Source organism: Psittacula echo, assembly GCF_963264785.1.
Source record: "Psittacula echo genome assembly, contig: SCAFFOLD_79, whole genome shotgun sequence".
NCBI lineage: Eukaryota > Metazoa > Chordata > Aves > Psittaciformes > Psittacidae > Psittacula > Psittacula echo.
Genome location: NW_027664259.1, coordinates 1 through 19,340, shown reverse-complemented (window position 1 = coordinate 19,340; position 19,340 = coordinate 1). Strand labels below are relative to the sequence as shown.

The following is a 19,340-nucleotide window of genomic DNA, read 5'->3' as shown; positions in this document are numbered from 1 at the left end:
AGACCCATAGAGACCCCATAGGGACCCCATAGGGACCCATAGAGACCCATAGAGACCCCATAGAGACCCACAGGGACCGATAGGGACCCATAGAGACCCCATAGAGACCCATGGAGACCCCATAGAGACCCATGGAGACCCCATAGAGACCCCATAGAGACCCATAGAGACCCATAGAGACCCCATAGAGACCCATAGGGACCCATAGAGACCCCATAGAGACCCATAGAGACCCATAGAGACCCCATAGAGACCCCATAGAGCCCCATAGAGCCCCATAGAGACCCCATAGAGACCCATAGAGACCCATAGAGACCCCATAGAGCCCCATAGAGACCCATAGAGACCCATAGAGACCCATAGAGACCCCATAGAGCCCCATAGAGACCCATAGAGACCCATAGAGACCCATAGAGACCCCATAGAGCCCCATAGAGCCCCATAGAGACCCATAGAGACCCATAGAGACCCCATAGAGCCCCATAGAGCCCCATAGAGACCCATAGAGACCCATAGAGACCCATAGAGACCCCATAGAGCCCCATAGAGACCCATAGAGACCCATAGAGACCCATAGAGACCCCATAGAGCCCCATAGAGACCCATAGAGACCCATAGAGACCCATAGAGACCCCATAGAGCCCCATAGAGCCCCATAGAGACCCATAGAGACCCATAGAGACCCCATAGAGCCCCATAGAGCCCCATAGAGACCCATAGAGACCCATAGAGACCCATAGAGACCCCATAGAGCCCCATAGAGACCCATAGAGACCCATAGAGACCCATAGAGACCCCATAGAGCCCCATAGAGACCCATAGAGACCCATAGAGACCCATAGCGCCCCATAGCCCCCGTGGCACCTCGGCCAGGTAGTCCTCGAGGTCGGCGAGGATGCGGATGTAGAAGCGGGGGGGCCCGTCCCGCTCCAGCACCCCCTTGGCCTTGGCAAAGGCCCGGCCCAGGAGCTCGAAGTCCTCGAGGCAGCGCGAAACGTCCCGGATCTTCATGGCATTGCGGATGGTGCGGATGAGCGCCGCCAGCTCCTCGAACCTGGGGGTCATAGGGACCCATAGGGACCCATAGGGAGACCATAGGGACCCATAGAGAGACCATAGGGACCCATAGGGACCCATAGGGACCATAGAGAGACCATAGGGACCCATAGAGAGACCATAGGGACCCATAGGGACCCATAGGGACCATAGAGAGACCATAGGGACCCATAGAGAGACCATAGGGACCATAGAGAGACCATAGGGACCATAGAGAGACCATAGGGACCATAGAGAGACCATAGGGACCCATAGGGACCATAGGGACCATAGAGAGACCATAGGGACCATAGAGAGACCATAGGGACCATAGAGAGACCATAGGGACCATAGAGAGACCATAGGGACCATAGAGAGACCATAGGGACCCATAGAGAGACCATAGAGACCATAGAGAGACCATAGGGACCATAGAGAGACCATAGGGACCATAGAGAGACCATAGGGACCCATAGAGAGACCATAGGGACCATAGAGAGACCATAGGGACCCATAGAGAGACCATAGGGACCATAGAGAGACCATAGGGACCCATAGAGAGACCATAGGGACCATAGAGAGACCATAGGGACCATAGAGAGACCATAGGGACCATAGAGAGACCATAGGGACCCATAGAGAGACCATAGGGACCATAGAGAGACCATAGGGATCATAGAGAGACCATAGGGACCCATAGAGAGACCATAGGGACCCATAGAGAGACCATAGGGACCATAGAGAGACCATAGGGACCATAGAGAGACCATAGGGACCCATAGAGAGACCATAGGGACCATAGAGAGACCATAGGGACCATAGAGAGACCATAGGGACCATAGAGAGACCATAGGGACCCATAGAGAGACCATAGGGACCATAGAGAGACCATAGGGACCCATAGAGAGACCATAGGGACCCATAGAGAGACCATAGGGACCCATAGAGAGACCATAGGGACCCATAGAGAGACCATAGGGACCATAGAGAGACCATAGGGACCATAGAGAGACCATAGGGACCCATAGAGAGACCATAGGGACCATAGAGAGACCATAGGGACCATAGAGAGACCATAGGGACCATAGAGAGACCATAGGGACCCATAGAGAGACCATAGGGATCATAGAGAGACCATAGGGACCCATAGAGAGACCATAGGGACCCATAGAGAGACCATAGGGACCATAGAGAGACCATAGGGACCATAGAGAGACCATAGGGACCCATAGAGAGACCATAGGGACCATAGAGAGACCATAGGGACCATAGAGAGACCATAGGGACCCATAGAGAGACCATAGGGACCATAGAGAGACCATAGGGACCCATAGAGAGACCATAGGGACCCATAGAGAGACCATAGGGACCCATAGAGAGACCATAGGGACCCATAGAGAGACCATAGGGACCATAGAGAGACCATAGGGACCATAGAGAGACCATAGGGACCCATAGAGAGACCATAGGGACCCATAGAGAGACCATAGGGACCATAGAGAGACCATAGGGACCATAGAGAGACCATAGGGACCATAGAGAGACCATAGGGACCCATAGGGAGACCATAGGGACCCATAGGGAGACCATAGGGACCCATAGAGAGACCATAGGGACCATAGAGAGACCATAGGGACCATAGAGAGACCATAGGGACCCATAGAGAGACCATAGGGACCATAGAGAGACCATAGGGACCATAGAGAGACCATAGGGACCCATAGAGAGACCATAGGGACCCATAGAGAGACCATAGGGACCCATAGAGAGACCATAGGGACCATAGAGAGACCATAGGGACCCATAGAGAGACCATAGGGACCCATAGAGAGACCATAGGGACCCATAGAGAGACCATAGGGACCATAGAGAGACCATAGGGACCATAGAGAGACCATAGGGACCCATAGAGAGACCATAGGGACCATAGAGAGACCATAGGGACCATAGAGAGACCATAGGGACCCATAGAGAGACCATAGGGACCCATAGAGAGACCATAGGGACCATAGAGAGACCATAGGGACCCATAGAGAGACCATAGGGACCATAGAGAGACCATAGGGACCCATAGAGAGACCATAGGGACCATAGAGAGACCATAGGGACCATAGAGAGACCATAGGGACCCATAGAGAGACCATAGGGACCATAGAGAGACCATAGGGACCATAGAGAGACCATAGGGACCCATAGAGAGACCATAGGGACCATAGAGAGACCATAGGGACCATAGAGAGACCATAGGGACCCATAGAGAGACCATAGGGACCATAGAGAGACCATAGGGACCCATAGAGAGACCATAGGGACCATAGAGAGACCATAGGGACCCATAGAGAGACCATAGGGACCCATAGAGAGACCATAGGGACCATAGAGAGACCATAGGGACCATAGAGAGACCATAGGGACCCATAGAGAGACCATAGGGACCATAGAGAGACCATAGGGACCCATAGAGAGACCATAGGGACCCATAGAGAGACCATAGGGACCATAGAGAGACCATAAGGACCATAGAGAGACCATAGGGACCATAGAGAGACCCTAGGGACCATAGAGAGACCATAGGGACCCATAGGGACCCATAGGGACCATAGAGAGACCATAGGGACCATAGAGAGACCATAGGGACCCATAGAGAGACCATAGGGACCCATAGAGAGACCATAGGGACCCATAGAGAGACCATAGGGACCCATAGAGAGACCCTAGGGACCATAGAGAGACCATAGGGACCATAGAGAGACCATAGGGACCCATAGAGAGACCATAGGGACCATAGAGAGACCATAGGGACCCATAGAGAGACCATAGGGACCATAGAGAGACCATAGGGACCCATAGAGAGACCATAGGGCCCATAGAGAGACCATAGGGACCCATAGAGAGACCATAGGGACCATAGAGAGACCATAGGGACCCATAGAGAGACCATAGGGCCCATAGAGAGATCATAGGGACCCATAGAGAGACCATAGGGACCATAGAGAGACCATAGGGACCCATAGAGAGACCATAGGGACCCATAGAGAGACCATAGGGCCCATAGAGAGATCATAGGGACCCATAGAGAGACCATAGGGACCATAGAGAGACCATAGGGACCCATAGAGAGACCATAGGGACCCATAGAGAGACCATAGGGACCCATAGAGAGACCATAGGGCCCATAGAGAGATCATAGGGACCCATAGAGAGACCATAGGGACCATAGAGAGACCATAGGGACCCATAGAGAGACCATAGGGACCCATAGAGAGACCATAGGGACCATAGAGAGACCATAGGGACCATAGAGAGACCATAGGGACCATAGAGAGACCATAGGGACCCATAGGGATCCATTGAGAGCCATAGGGATCAGTGCCGCCGGCTCCTCGAACCTATGGGGGGATAGGGGGTATGGGGGTCATAGGGACACATAGGGACACATAGGGACACATTGGGACCCATTGAGACACATAGGGACACATTGGGACACATTGGGACCCATTGGGACACATTGGGACCCATAGGGACACATTGGGACACATAGGGACACATAGGGACACATTGGGACACATTGGGACACATAGGGACACATAGGGACACATAGGGACACATAGGGACACGTAGGGACCCATTGGGACACATTGGGACACATTGGGACACATAGGGACACATTGGGACACATAGGGACACATGGGGACACATAGGGACACATAGGGACCCATAGGGACACATAGGGACACATAGGGACACATGGGGACACATAGGGACACATTGGGACACATAGGGACACATTGGGACACATAGGGACACATGGGGACACATTGGGACACATTGGGACACATAGGGACACATTGGGACACATTGGGACCCATAGGGACACATAGGGACACATTGGGACCCATAGGGACACATAGGGACACATTGGGACACATAGGGACACATTGGGACACATTGGGACACATTGGGACACATTGGGACCCATAGGGACACATAGGGACACATTGGGACACATTGGGACACATTGGGACACATTGGGACACATAGGGACACATAGGGACACATTGGGACACATAGGGACACATTGGGACACATTGGGACACATTGGGACACATTGGGACCCATAGGGACACATAGGGACACATTGGGACACATTGGGACACATTGGGACACATTGGGACACATAGGGACACATTGGGACACATAGGGACACATTGGGACACATTGGGACACATTGGGACACATTGGGACCCATAGGGACACATAGGGACACATTGGGACACATAGGGACACATTGGGACACATTGGGACACATTGGGACACATTGGGACCCATAGGGACACATAGGGACACATTGGGACACATAGGGACACATTGGGACACATTGGGACCCATTGGGACACATTGGGACACATTGGGACACATTGGGACACATGGGGACACATTGGGACACATTGGGACCCATTGGGACACATGGGGACACATTGGGACACATTGGGACACATGGGGACACATTGGGACACATTGGGACCCATAGGGACACATAGGGACACATTGGGACACATAGGGACACATTGGGACACATTGGGACCCATAGGGACACATAGGGACACATTGGGACACATAGGGACACATTGGGACACATGGGGACACATTGGGACACATTGGGACCCATAGGGACACATAGGGACACATTGGGACACATAGGGACACATTGGGACACATTGGGACCCATTGGGACACATTGGGACACATTGGGACACATTGGGACACATAGGGACACAAAGGGACACATAGGGACGCATAGGGACACATTGGGACCCATAGGGACACATTGGGACCCATAGGGACACATTGGGACCCATAGGGACACATTGGGACCCATTGGGACACATTGGGACACATTGGGACCCATTGGGACCCATAGGGACACATTGGGACACATAGGGACACATAGGGACACATTGGGACACATTGGGACACATTGGGACACATTGGGACACATAGGGACACATAGGGACACATTGGGACACATTGGGACACATTGGGACACATTGGGACCCATTGGGACACATAGGGACACATTGGGACACATTGGGACACATTGGGACACATTGGGACACATAGGGACACATTGGGACCCATTGGGACACATAGGGACACATTGGGACACATTGGGACCCATAGGGACACATAGGGACACATTGGGACACATTGGGACACATAGGGACACATTGGGACCCATTGGGACACATAGGGACACATTGGGACACATTGGGACCCATTGGGACACATAGGGACACATTGGGACCCATTGGGACGCATAGGGACACATTGGGACACATTGGGACCCATTGGGACACATAGGGACACATTGGGACACATTGGGACCCATAGGGACACATAGGGACACATTGGGACACATTGGGACACATAGGGACACATTGGGACCCATTGGGACACATAGGGACACATTGGGACACATTGGGACCCATTGGGACACATAGGGACACATTGGGACCCATTGGGACGCATAGGGACACATAGGGACACATTGGGACCCATTGGGACACATTGGGACACATTGGGACACATTGGGACACATTGGGACACATAGGGACACATGGGGACACATAGGGACCCATAGGGACACATAGGGACACATTGGGACACATAGGGACACATAGGGACACATTGGGACACATAGGGACACATGGGGACACATGGGGACACATAGGGACACATAGGGACCCATAGGGACACATTGGGACACATTGGGACACATAGGGACACATAGGGACATATTGGGACACATTGGGACACATTGGGACCCATAGGGACACATTGGGACACATTGGGACACATTGGGACACATTGGGACCCATTGGGACACATTGGGACACATAGGGACACATTGGGACGCATAGGGACACATTGGGACACATTGGGACACATAGGGACACATAGGGACACATTGGGACACATTGGGACACATTGGGACACATTGGGACCCATTGGGACACATTGGGACACATAGGGACACATTGGGACACATTGGGACACATAGGGACACATAGGGACACATTGGGACACATTGGGACACATTGGGACACATTGGGACCCATTGGGACACATAGGGACACATTGGGACCCATAGGGACCCATAGGGACACATTGGGACACATTGGGACACATAGGGACACATAGGGACACATTGGGACACATTGGGACACATTGGGACACATAGGGACACATAGGGACACATTGGGACACATTGGGACACATTGGGACACATTGGGACACATAGGGACACATTGGGACCCATAGGGACACATTGGGACACATTGGGACACATAGGGACACATAGGGACACATTGGGACACATTGGGACACATTGGGACACATTGGGACACATAGGGACACATTGGGACACATTGGGACACATTGGGACACATAGGGACACATAGGGACACATAGGGACACATTGGGACACATAGGGACACATTGGGACACATTGGGACACATTGGGACACATAGGGACACATAGGGACACATAGGGACACATTGGGACACATTGGGACACATTGGGACCCATTGGGACACATTGGGACACATAGGGACACATTGGGACCCATTGGGACCCATTGGGACCCATAGGGACCCATTGGGACCCATTGGGACACATAGGGACACATAGGGACACATAGGGACACATTGGGACCCATAGGGACCCATTGGGACCCATTGGGACACATAGGGACACATAGGGACACATTGGGACCCATAGGGACACATAGGGACACATTGGGACACATTGGGACACATTGGGACCCATTGGGACACATAGGGACACATTGGGACACATAGGGACACATTGGGACCCATAGGGACCCATAGGGACACATTGGGACACATTGGGACACATAGGGACACATAGGGACACATTGGGACACATTGGGACACATTGGGACACATAGGGACACATTGGGACACATTGGGACACATAGGGACACATAGGGACACATTGGGACACATTGGGACACATTGGGACCCATTGGGACACATTGGGACACATAGGGACACATTGGGACACATAGGGACACATTGGGACACATTGGGACACATAGGGACACATTGGGACACATTGGGACACATTGGGACACATTGGGACCCATTGGGACACATTGGGACACATAGGGACACATTGGGACACATTGGGACACATAGGGACACATAGGGACACATTGGGACACATTGGGACACATTGGGACACATTGGGACCCATTGGGACACATAGGGACACATTGGGACCCATAGGGACCCATAGGGACACATTGGGACACATTGGGACACATAGGGACACATAGGGACACATTGGGACACATTGGGACACATTGGGACACATAGGGACACATAGGGACACATTGGGACACATTGGGACACATTGGGACACATAGGGACACATTGGGACACATTGGGACACATTGGGACACATAGGGACACATAGGGACACATAGGGACACATTGGGACACATTGGGACACATTGGGACCCATTGGGACACATAGGGACACATAGGGACCCACAGAGACCCCACAGAGCCCCATGGCTGCCCCCCCCTCACCTCTTGTCCTTGGCGCTCCTCACCACGCGCTTCGTGTCCTCCTCATCCTCACTCAGCAACAGGGGCCTATGGGGAGCAAGAGCCTGTGGGGCTGCCCCATAGCGCCCATAGAGCCCCATAGAGCCCCATAGACACCCCATAGCGCCCCATAGACACCCCATAGACACCCCATAGCGCCCCATAGACACCCACTTGCTGTAGTTGCCCCCCGCTGGCTTGGGGGCGAGTTCATCGCCGGAGGCCGAGGACTCGGATTCGCTGTCGGAGCCGGTGGTGAAGAAGCGCGACATGGCAGATCTATGGGGCAGCCCCACACGTGTGAGCATCGGGACCCACAGGGCCCAAAGGGACCCACAGAGACCCATAGAGACCCCATAGAGACCCCATAGAGACCCATAGAGACCCCATAGAGACCCCATAGAGACCCATAGGAACCCATAGAGACCCCATAGAGACCCCATAGGAACCCATAGAGACCCCATAGAGACCCCATAGAGACCCATAGAGACCCATAGAGACCCCATAGAGACCCCATAGGGACCCATAGAGACCCCATAGAGACCCCATAGGAACCCATACCCCCCCTATGGATCTGCCCCATAGCCCCCCACTGCCACCCACCCCAGCCCCATGATTACCCCATAGCCCCCCATAGCCCCCTATGGCGCCCCATAGAGCCGCCATACCCCCCAATAGACCCCATAGCCCCCCATAGAGCCCCATAGACCCCCATAGAGCCCCACAGCCCCCCATAGAGCCCCACAGAGCCCCATAGCCCCCCATAGACCCCCATAGACCCCCATAGACCCCCATAGAGCCCGCCCTCACTCGGCAGCGCTCGGAGCACGCTCGTGCGGCCGGAAGTGACGCAACCGAAGAGGCCCCGCCCCCTTCCCCGCCTTTTCCCGTTCCGGCGCGCCCGGGAAGGGGGCGGGGCCAAGAGGGCGGGGCGGGACCGGCGAGCGCGCGAAAGGGACGGCGGGAAAGCGAGTCCTGGCGGGAAAACCGCGGGGCGCGCCGCGGCCCAAGCCCCGCCCACCGCGCCCTGGCCACGCCCCCTCCCCCAGGCAGAGGCCGCAGGCGGTTATGGGGCAACCGGTTTATTGGTGCTATGGGGCTGAGAGCCCTCTCCATGGGTCCCGATGGGTCCCTATGGGGCTCTATGGGTCCCTATGGGGTCTCTATGGGTCCCTATGGGGTCTCTATGGGGTCTCTATGGGTCCCTATGGGGTCTCTATGGGTCCCTATGGGGTCTCTATGGGTCGCTATGGGTCCCGCTATGGGGCACAGAGCCCCTTGTGCAGCCCCATGGCCGCGACCCCTGCCAAGGCCACGCCCAGCGACTGCAACAGTGACGTCACGGCCACGGCCAGGCCACGCCCCCCTGGGGGCGCCTGCGGGAGACAGCCGGGGTCAGGGACCCCATAGAGACCCATAGAGACCCATAGAGACCTCATAGAGACCCCATAGAGATCCCATAGAGACCCATAGAGACCCCATAGAGACCCATAGAGACCCATAGAAACCCCATAGAGACCCATAGAGACCCATAGAGACCCATAGAGACCTCATAGAGACCCATAGAGACCCCATAGAGACCCCATAGAGACCCATAGAGACCCCATAGAGACCCATAGAGACCCATAGAAACCCCATAGAGACCCATAGAGACCCCACAGAGACCCCATAGAGACCCCATAGAGACCCATAGAGCCCCATAGAGCCCCATAGAGACCCCATAGAGACCCATAGAGACCCATAGAGACCCCATAGAGACCCAATAGAGACCCCATAGAGACCCATAGAGACCCATAGAGACCCCATAGAGACCCCATAGAAACCCATAGAGACCCCATAGAGACCCATAGAGACCCATAGAGACCCCATAGAGACCCATAGAGACCCCATAGAGACCCATAGAGACCCATAGAGACCCCATAGAGACCCCTAGAGACCCCTAGAGACCCCATAGAGACCCCATAGAGACCCACAGAAACCCATAGAGACCCCATAGAGACCCATAGAGACCCATAGAGACCCCATAGAGACCCCATAGAGACCCCATAGGGACCCATAGAGACCCCATAGAGACCCCATACGGACCCATAGAGACCCCATAGAGACCCCATATGGACCCATAGAGACCCCATAGAGACCCATAGAGACCCCATAGAGACCCCATAGGGACCCATAGAGACCCATAGAGACCCATAGAGACCCCATAGGGACCCATAGAGACCCATAGAGACCCATAGGGACCCATAGAGACCCCATAGGGACCCATAGAGACCCATAGAGACCCCATAGAGCCCCATAGAGCCCCATAGAGACCCCATAGAGACCCCACAGAGACCCATAGAGACCCCATAGAGACCCCACAGAGACCCATAGAGACCCATAGAGACCCCATAGAGACCCATAGAGACCCCATAGAGACCCCATAGAGACCCATAGAGACCCCATAGAGACCCATAGAGACCCCATAGAGACCCCACAGAGACCCATAGAGACCCCATAGAGACCCCACAGAGACCCATAGAGACCCCATAGAGACCCCATAGAGACCCATAGAGACCCCATAGAGACCCCATAGAGACCCATAGAGACCCCATAGAGACCCCATAGAGACCCCATAGAGACCCCACAGAGACCCATAGAGACCCCACAGAGACCCATAGAGACCCATAGAGACCCATAGAGACCCCATAGAGACCCCATAGAGACCCCACAGAGACCCATAGAGACCCCATAGAGCCCCCATAGAGCCCCACAGAGACCCATAGATACCCCATAGAGACCCCATAGAGACCCCACAGAGACCCATAGAGACCCATAGAGACCCCATAGACACCCCACAGAGACCCATAGAGACCCCACAGAGACCCATAGAGACCCCATAGAGACCCATAGAGACCCCACAGAGACCCATAGAGACCCCATAGAGACCCCACAGAGACCCATAGAGACCCCATAGAGACCCATAGAGACCCCATAGAGACCCATAGAGACCCATTGAGACCCATAGAGACCCCATAGAGACCCCACAGAGACCCATAGAGACCCCATAGGGACCCATAGAGACCCCATAGAGACCCATAGAGACCCATAGAGACCCATAGAGACCCCATAGACACCCCACAGAGACCCATAGAGACCCCATAGAGACTCCATAGAGACCCATAGAGACCCATAGAGACCCCATAGAGACCCCACAGAGACCCATAGAGACCCATAGAGACCCATAGAGACCCCATAGAGACGTCATAGAGACCCATAGAGACCCATAGAGACCCATAGAGACCCCATAGAGACCCATAGAGACCCATAGAGACCCCACAGAGACCCATAGAGACCCCATAGAGACCCCACAGAGACCCATAGAGACCCCATAGAGACCCCACAGAGACCCATAGAGACCCCATAGAGACCCATAGAGACCCATAGAGACCCCATAGACACCCCACAGAGACCCATAGAGACCCCACAGAGACCCATAGAGACCCCATAGAGACCCATAGAGACCCCATAGAGACCCATAGAGACCCATAGAGACCCATAGAGACCCCATAGACACCCCACAGAGACCCATAGAGACCCCATAGAGACTCCATAGAGACCCATAGAGACCCATAGAGACCCCATAGAGACCCCACAGAGACCCATAGAGACCCATAGAGACCCCATAGAGACCCCACAGAGACCCATAGAGACCCCACAGAGACCCATAGAGACCCCATAGAGACCCATAGAGACCCCATAGAGACCCTATAGAGACCCATAGAGACCCCATAGAGACCCCATAGAGACCCCATAGAGACCCATAGAGACCCCATAGAGACCCCATAGAGACCCATAGAGACCCCACAGAGACCCATAGAGACCCCACAGAGACCCCACAGAGACCCCACAGAGACCCATAGAGACCCCATAGAGCCCCCATAGAGCCCCACAGAGACCCATAGAGACCCATAGAGACCCCATAGAGACCCATAGAGACCCATAGAGACCCATAGAGACCCCATAGAGACCCATAGAGACCCCATAGAGACCCCACAGAGACCCATAGAGACCCCATAGAGACCCCATAGAGACCCCACAGAGACCCCATAGAGACCCATAGAGACCCCATAGAGACCCCATAGAGACCCATAGAGACCCCATAGAGACCCCATAGAGACCCATAGAGACCCCATAGAGACCCCACAGAGACCCATAGAGACCCATAGAGACCCCACAGAGACCCCACAGAGACCCCACAGAGACCCATAGAGACCCCATAGAGCCCCCATAGAGCCCCACAGAGACCCATAGAGACCCATAGAGACCCCATAGAGACCCATAGAGACCCATAGAGACCCATAGAGACCCCATAGAGACCCATAGAGACCCATAGAGACCCATAGAGACCCCATAGAGACCCCACAGAGACCCATAGAGACCCCATAGAGACCCCATAGAGACCCCACAGAGACCCCATAGAGACCCATAGAGACCCCATAGAGACCCCATAGAGACCCATAGAGACCCCATAGAGACCCCATAGAGACCCATAGAGACCCATAGAGACCCCATAGAGACCCCACAGAGACCCATAGAGACCCCATAGAGACCCCACAGAGACCCCATAGAGACCCCATAGAGACCCATAGAGACCCCATAGAGAGCCCATAGAGACCCATAGAGACCCATAGAGACCCCATAGAGAGCCCATAGAGACCCATAGAGACCCCGTAGAGATCCCGTAGAGACCCCATAGAGACCCCATAGAGACCCATAGAGACCCCATAGAGACCCCATAGAGACCCCATAGAGACCCATAGAGACCCATAGAGACCCCATAGAGACCCCATAGAGACCCATAGAGACCCCATAGAGACCCATAGAGACCCCATAGAGACCCCATAGAGAACCATAGAGACCCCATAGAGACCCATAGAGACCCCATAGAGACCCCATAGAGACCCATAGAGACCCCATAGAGACCCCATAGAGACCCATAGAGACCCCATAGAGACCCATAGAGACCCATAGAGACCCCATAGAGACCCATAGAGACCCATAGAGACCCCATAGAGACCCATAGAGACCCCATAGAGACCCATAGAGACCCCCTAGAGACCCCATAGAGACCCATAGAGACCCCATAGACCTCTCTAACCCCACCCCGTAGTCCCTGGCCCCGCCCCTCTCCCACCATCCCCGCGCTCCCATTGGCCCCCCTTGTCCCCGCCCCTCTCCCCCCTCCCCGCGCTCCCATTGGCCCCCCTTGGCCCCGCCCCTCTCCCCCCTCCCCGCGCTCCCATTGGCCCGCCCTGGCCCCGCCCCTCTCCCCCCTCCCCGCGCTCCCATTGGCCCGCCCTGGCCCCGCCCCCTCACCCTCTGCCCCACGTGCAGGTACGCGCTCCCATAGGCCGCGCCCCCCACCAGCCCCTCCCACAGCACGAGCGCGAAGGCCACGCCCACCGCGGGCAGGAAGGGCGCCAGGGCGGCGGCCAATAGGAGCGCGGCGTTCAGCACCTGGGGGCGGGGCTTGCGTCAGGGGGGCGGCGCCAACGCGGCTGGGGGAGGGGCTCCTCTGGGGGCGCTTATGGGGCTGCCCCCCAAGTGTGGGTCAGGGGCGGGTTATGGGGCAGTGGTTATGGGGCGGTCTATGGGGTAGAGGGGGGCACTTATGGGGCTGGGGGGTGCTTGTGGGGCTGGGGGTACTTATGGGGCTGGGGGGTACTTATGGGGCTGGGGGGTACTTGTGGGGCTGGGGGGTACTTGTGGGGCTGGAGGGTACTTGTGGGGCTGGGGGGTACTTATGGGGCTGGTGGGCACTTATGGGGCTGGGGGGTACTTATGGGGCTGGGGGGTACTTATGGGGCTGGGGGGTACTTGTGGGGCTGGGGGGTACTTATGGGGCTGGAGGGCACTTATGGGGCTGGGGGGTACTTATGGGGCTGGGGGGTACTTATGGGGCTGGGGGGTACTTATGGGGCTGGGGGGTGCTTATGGGGCTGGGGGCACTTATGGGGCTGGCGGTGCTTATGGGGCTGGGGGGCACTTATGGGGCTGGGGGGTGCTTATGGGGCTGGGGGGTACTTATGGGGCTGGGGGGGCACTTATGGGGCTGGGGGGCACTTATGGGGCTGGGGGGCACTTATGGGGCTGCCCCCTAATTGTGGGTCAGGAGTGGGTTATAGGGCAGTGGTTATGGGGCGTTCTATGGGGTAGAGGAGGGCACTTATGGGGCTGGGGGGCACTTAATGGGGCTGCCCCCTAATTGTGGGTCAGGGGTGGGTTATAGGGCAGTGGTTATGGGGCGTTCTATGGGGTAGAGGGGGGCACTTATGGGGCTGGGGGCCACTTATGGGGCTGGGGGGCACTTATGGGGCTGCCCCCCCAGTGCGGGTCAGGGGCGGGTTATGGGGCAGTGGTTATGGTGCGTTCTATGGGGTAGAGGGGAGCACTTATGGGGCTGGGGGGCACTTAATGGGGCTGCCCCCTAAGTGTGGGTCAGGAGTGGGTTATGGGGCAGTGGTTATGGGGCGTTCTATGGGGTAGAGGAGGGCACTTATGGGGCTGGGGGGCACTTATGGGGCTGCCCCCTAAGTGTGGGTGAGGGGCGGGTTATGGGGCAGTGGTTATGGGGCGGTCTATGGGGCTGGGCGGGCACTTATGGGCTGGGGGAGCACTTATGGGGCTGGGGGGGCGCTTATGGGGCTGGGGGGCACTTAATGGGGCTGCCCCCTAAGTGTGGGTCAGGAGTGGGTTATGGGGCAGTGGTTATGGGGCGTTCTATGGGGTAGAGGAGGGCACTTATGGGGCTGGGGGGCACTTAATGGGGCTGCCCCCTAAGTGTGGGTGAGGGGCGGGTTATGGGGCAGTGGTTATGGGGCGGTCTATGGGGTAGAGGGGGGCACTTATGGGGCTGCCCCCCAAGTGTGGGTCCGCACCTGCAGCCCCATCAGGCCCCAGATCTGGCGCAGGCGGAGGCAGCGGAAGCCGGAGCGGGAGACGAAGACCCCGGCCTGGTAAAGGAGCTGGGACCTGGGGGTGGGGCTGGGTGTGGGGCTGCCCCATAGCGACCCATAGGGACCCATAGAGACCCCATAGAGACCCATAGAGACCCCATAGAGACCCCATAGAGACCCATAGAGACCCATAGAGACCCATAGAGACCCCATAGAGACGAGACCCATAGAGACCCCATAGAAACCCCATAGAGACCCATAGAGACCCATAGAGACCCCATAGAGACCCCATAGAGACCCATAGAGACCCATAGAGACCCCATAGAGACCCCATAGCGACCCATAGAGACCCCATAGAGACCCCATAGAGACCCATAGAGACCCCATAGAGACCCCATAGCGACCCATAGAGACCCCATAGAGACCCCATAGGGACCCATAGAGACCCCATAGAGACCCCATAGAGACCCCATAGAGACCCATAGAGACCCCATAGAGACCCCATAGGGACCCATAGAGACCCCATAGAGACCCATAGAGACCCCATAGCGACCCATAGAGACCCCATAGAGACCCATAGAGACCCCATAGCGACCCATAGAGACCCCATAGGGACCCATAGAGACCCATAGAGACCCCATAGAGACCCCATAGCGACCCATAGAGACCCATAGAGACCCCATAGAGACCCCATAGCGACCCATAGAGACCCCATAGAGACCCCATAGCGACCCATAGAGACCCCATAGGGACCCATAGAGAGAGACCCTATAGAGACCCCATAGCGACCCATAGAGACCCCATAGAGACCCCACAGGGACCCATAGAGACCCCATAGAGACCCCATAGAGACTCCATAGAGACCCCATAGAGACCCCATAGCGACCCATAGGGACCCCATAGAGACCCCATAGAGACCCCATAGAGACCCATAGAGACCTATAGAGACCCCATAGAGACCCATAGAGACCCCATAGAGACCCATAGAGACCCATAGAGACCTATAAAGACCCAGAGAGACCCATAGAGACCCATAGAGACCCATAGAGACCTATAGAGACCCCATAGAGACCCATAGAGACCCATAGAGACCCCATAGAGACCCATGGAGACCCCATAGAGACCCCATAGAGACCCATAGAGACCCATAGAGACCCCATAGAGACCCCATAGAGACCCCATAGAGACCCATAGAGACCCCATAGAGACCCATAGAGACCCCATAGAGACCCCATAGAGACCCACAGGGACCCATTGGGACCCATAGAGACCCCATAGCGACCCATGGAGACCCATAGAGACCCCATAGGGACCCCATAGAGACCCATAGAGACCCCATAGAGACCCATAGAGACCCATAGAGACCCCATAGAGACCCCATAGAGACCCCATAGAGACCCCATAGAGACCCCATAGAGACCCCATAGAGACCCACAGGGACCCATTGGGACCCATAGAGACCCCATAGCGACCCATGGAGACCCATAGAGAGACCCATAGAGACCCCATAGAGACCCATAGAGACCCATAGAGACCCCATAGAGACCCATAGAGACCCCATAGGTTCCCCCCGCTATGGGGCTCACCACCGGTACTGGTCGTTGTGGGTCAGGGAGGATGTGGGGAAGTAGAGGAGGTCCAGCTGAGGGGGAGAGCAATGTGTGGGGCTGGACCCATAGCGTGACCCATAGCGACCCATAAAGACCATAGAGACCACCCCAGCCCCATAGAACCCACCCTATAGCGCTCAGCCCAGCCCTATGGCACCAGCCCCACAGCTGCCCCATAGCCCCCATTGTCCCATAGACCCCTGCCCCATAGCTGCCCCATAACCCCCCCACCCAATAGGTGCCCCATAGCCCCCCGTGCCCCATAGGTGCCCCATAATTCTCCTGCCCCATAGCCCTCCAGCCCCATAGCGGCCCCATAGCTCCCCCCGCCCCATAGCTCTCCAGCCCCATAGTGCTCCATAGGCCCCGCACCCCATAGTTGCCCCATAGCGCCCACTGCCCCACAGCCCTCCCACCCCATAGCTGCCCCATAACCCCCCTGCCCCATAGCCCTCTAGCCCCATAGCCGCCCCATACCTGCCTCATAGCCCCCCCACCCCATAGCCCTCCAGCCCCATAGCTGCCCCATAGCTGCCCCATAGCTGCCTCATACCTGCCCTATAGCCCCCCCACCCCATAGCCCTCCAGCCCCATAGCTGCCCCATAGCTGCCCCATAGCTGCCTCATACCTGCCCTATAGCCCCCCCACCCCATAGCCCCCCACCCCATAGCCCTCCAGCCCCATAGCTGCCCCATAGCCCCCCACCCCATAGCCCTCCAGCCCCATAGCTGCCCCATAGCCCCCCACCCCATAGCCCTCCAGCCCCATAGCTGCCCCATAGCCCCCCCACCCCATAGCCCTCCAGCCCCATAGCTGCCCCATAGCCCCCCCACCCCATAGCCCTCCAGCCCCAGAGCTGCCCCATAGCTGCCCCATAGCCCCCCACCCCATAGCCCTCCAGCCCCATAGCTGCCCCATAGCCCCCCACCCCATAGCCCTCCAGCCCCATAGCTGCCCCATAGCTGCCCCATAGCCCCCCACCCCATAGCCCTCCAGCCCCATAGCTGCCCCATAGCTGCCCCATAGCCCCCCACCCCATAGCCCTCCAGCCCCATAGCCCCCCACCCCATAGCCCTCCAGCCCCATAGCCCCCCCACCCCATAGCCCTCCAGCCCCAGAGCTGCCCCATAGCCCCCCACCCCATAGCCCTCCAGCCCCATAGCCCCCCACCCCATAGCCCTCCAGCCCCATAGCCCTCCCACCCCATAGCCCTCCAGCCCCATAGCCCCCCCACCCCATAGCCCTCCAGCCCCAGAGCTGCCCCATAGCTGCCCCATAGCCCCCCACCCCATAGCCCTCCAGCCCCAGAGCTGCCCCATAGCCCCCCACCCCATAGCCCTCCAGCCCCAGAGCTGCCCCATAGCCCCCCACCCCATAGCCCTCCAGCCCCATAGCCCCCCCACCCCATAGCCCTCCCAGCCCCATAGCTGCCCCATAGCTGCCCCATAGCCCCCCCACCCCATAGCCCTCCAGCCCCAGAGCTGCCCCATAGCGCCCCCCCGCTCACCACGCCCTGGTTAATGAAGTACTCGGCGAAGTAAACGCCAGCCAATGGGAACGCGTCCGGCAGCGCGCGCTGGGGGGGGGGGGGGGGGGGGGGGGGGGGCGGAGCCAATCAGAGCGCGGGGCCCTTCCCTCCGAGCCCCGCCCCCTCCCCGCCAAGCTCCGCCCCCTCACCTTGACCACGCCCCAGCGCTCCCCCCACGTGACCCCCGCGGCGGGGGGGGGCGGCTCCGTGGGGCGGGGGGGGGGAGGGGGCGGCAGGAGGAGGAAGAAGAAACTGGGGGGAGATGGGGGGGGAGGGGCCATGGGGGGGCTCTGCCCCATAGGGACCCATAGAGACCCATAGAGCCCCATAGAGACCCCATAGAGACCCACAGAGCCCCATAGAGACCCTATAGAGACCCTATAGAGACCCATAGAGACCCATAGAGACCCATAGAGACCCCATAGAGACCCTATAGAGACCCATAGAGACCCATAGAGACCCCATAGAGACCCTATAGAGACCCATAGAGACCCCATAGAGACCCATAGAGACCCCATAGAGACCCATAGAGACCCATAGAGACCCATAGAGACCCCATAGGGACCCATAGAGACCCATAGAGACCCCATAGA

General features: G+C 57.0%; 1 protein-coding gene across 1 annotated transcript; it reads right to left on the bottom strand.

Moving 5' to 3' along the window:
* Window positions 1-9,486: 9,486 nt before the first annotated feature.
* On the bottom strand, window positions 9,487-19,132 carry LOC308218234 (battenin-like). Its single transcript, XM_080639699.1, has 6 exons — window positions 18,897-19,132; window positions 18,727-18,795; window positions 17,195-17,250; window positions 15,591-15,684; window positions 14,029-14,169; window positions 9,487-10,046 (listed from the first exon to the last, which is right to left on the bottom strand). Exons 1-6 carry the CDS (start codon window positions 19,074-19,076, stop codon window positions 9,930-9,932), a joined length of 657 nt encoding a protein of 218 aa, XP_080495825.1. The 5' UTR covers window positions 19,077-19,132; the 3' UTR covers window positions 9,487-9,929.
* Between the last annotated feature and the right edge of the window lie 208 nt (window positions 19,133-19,340).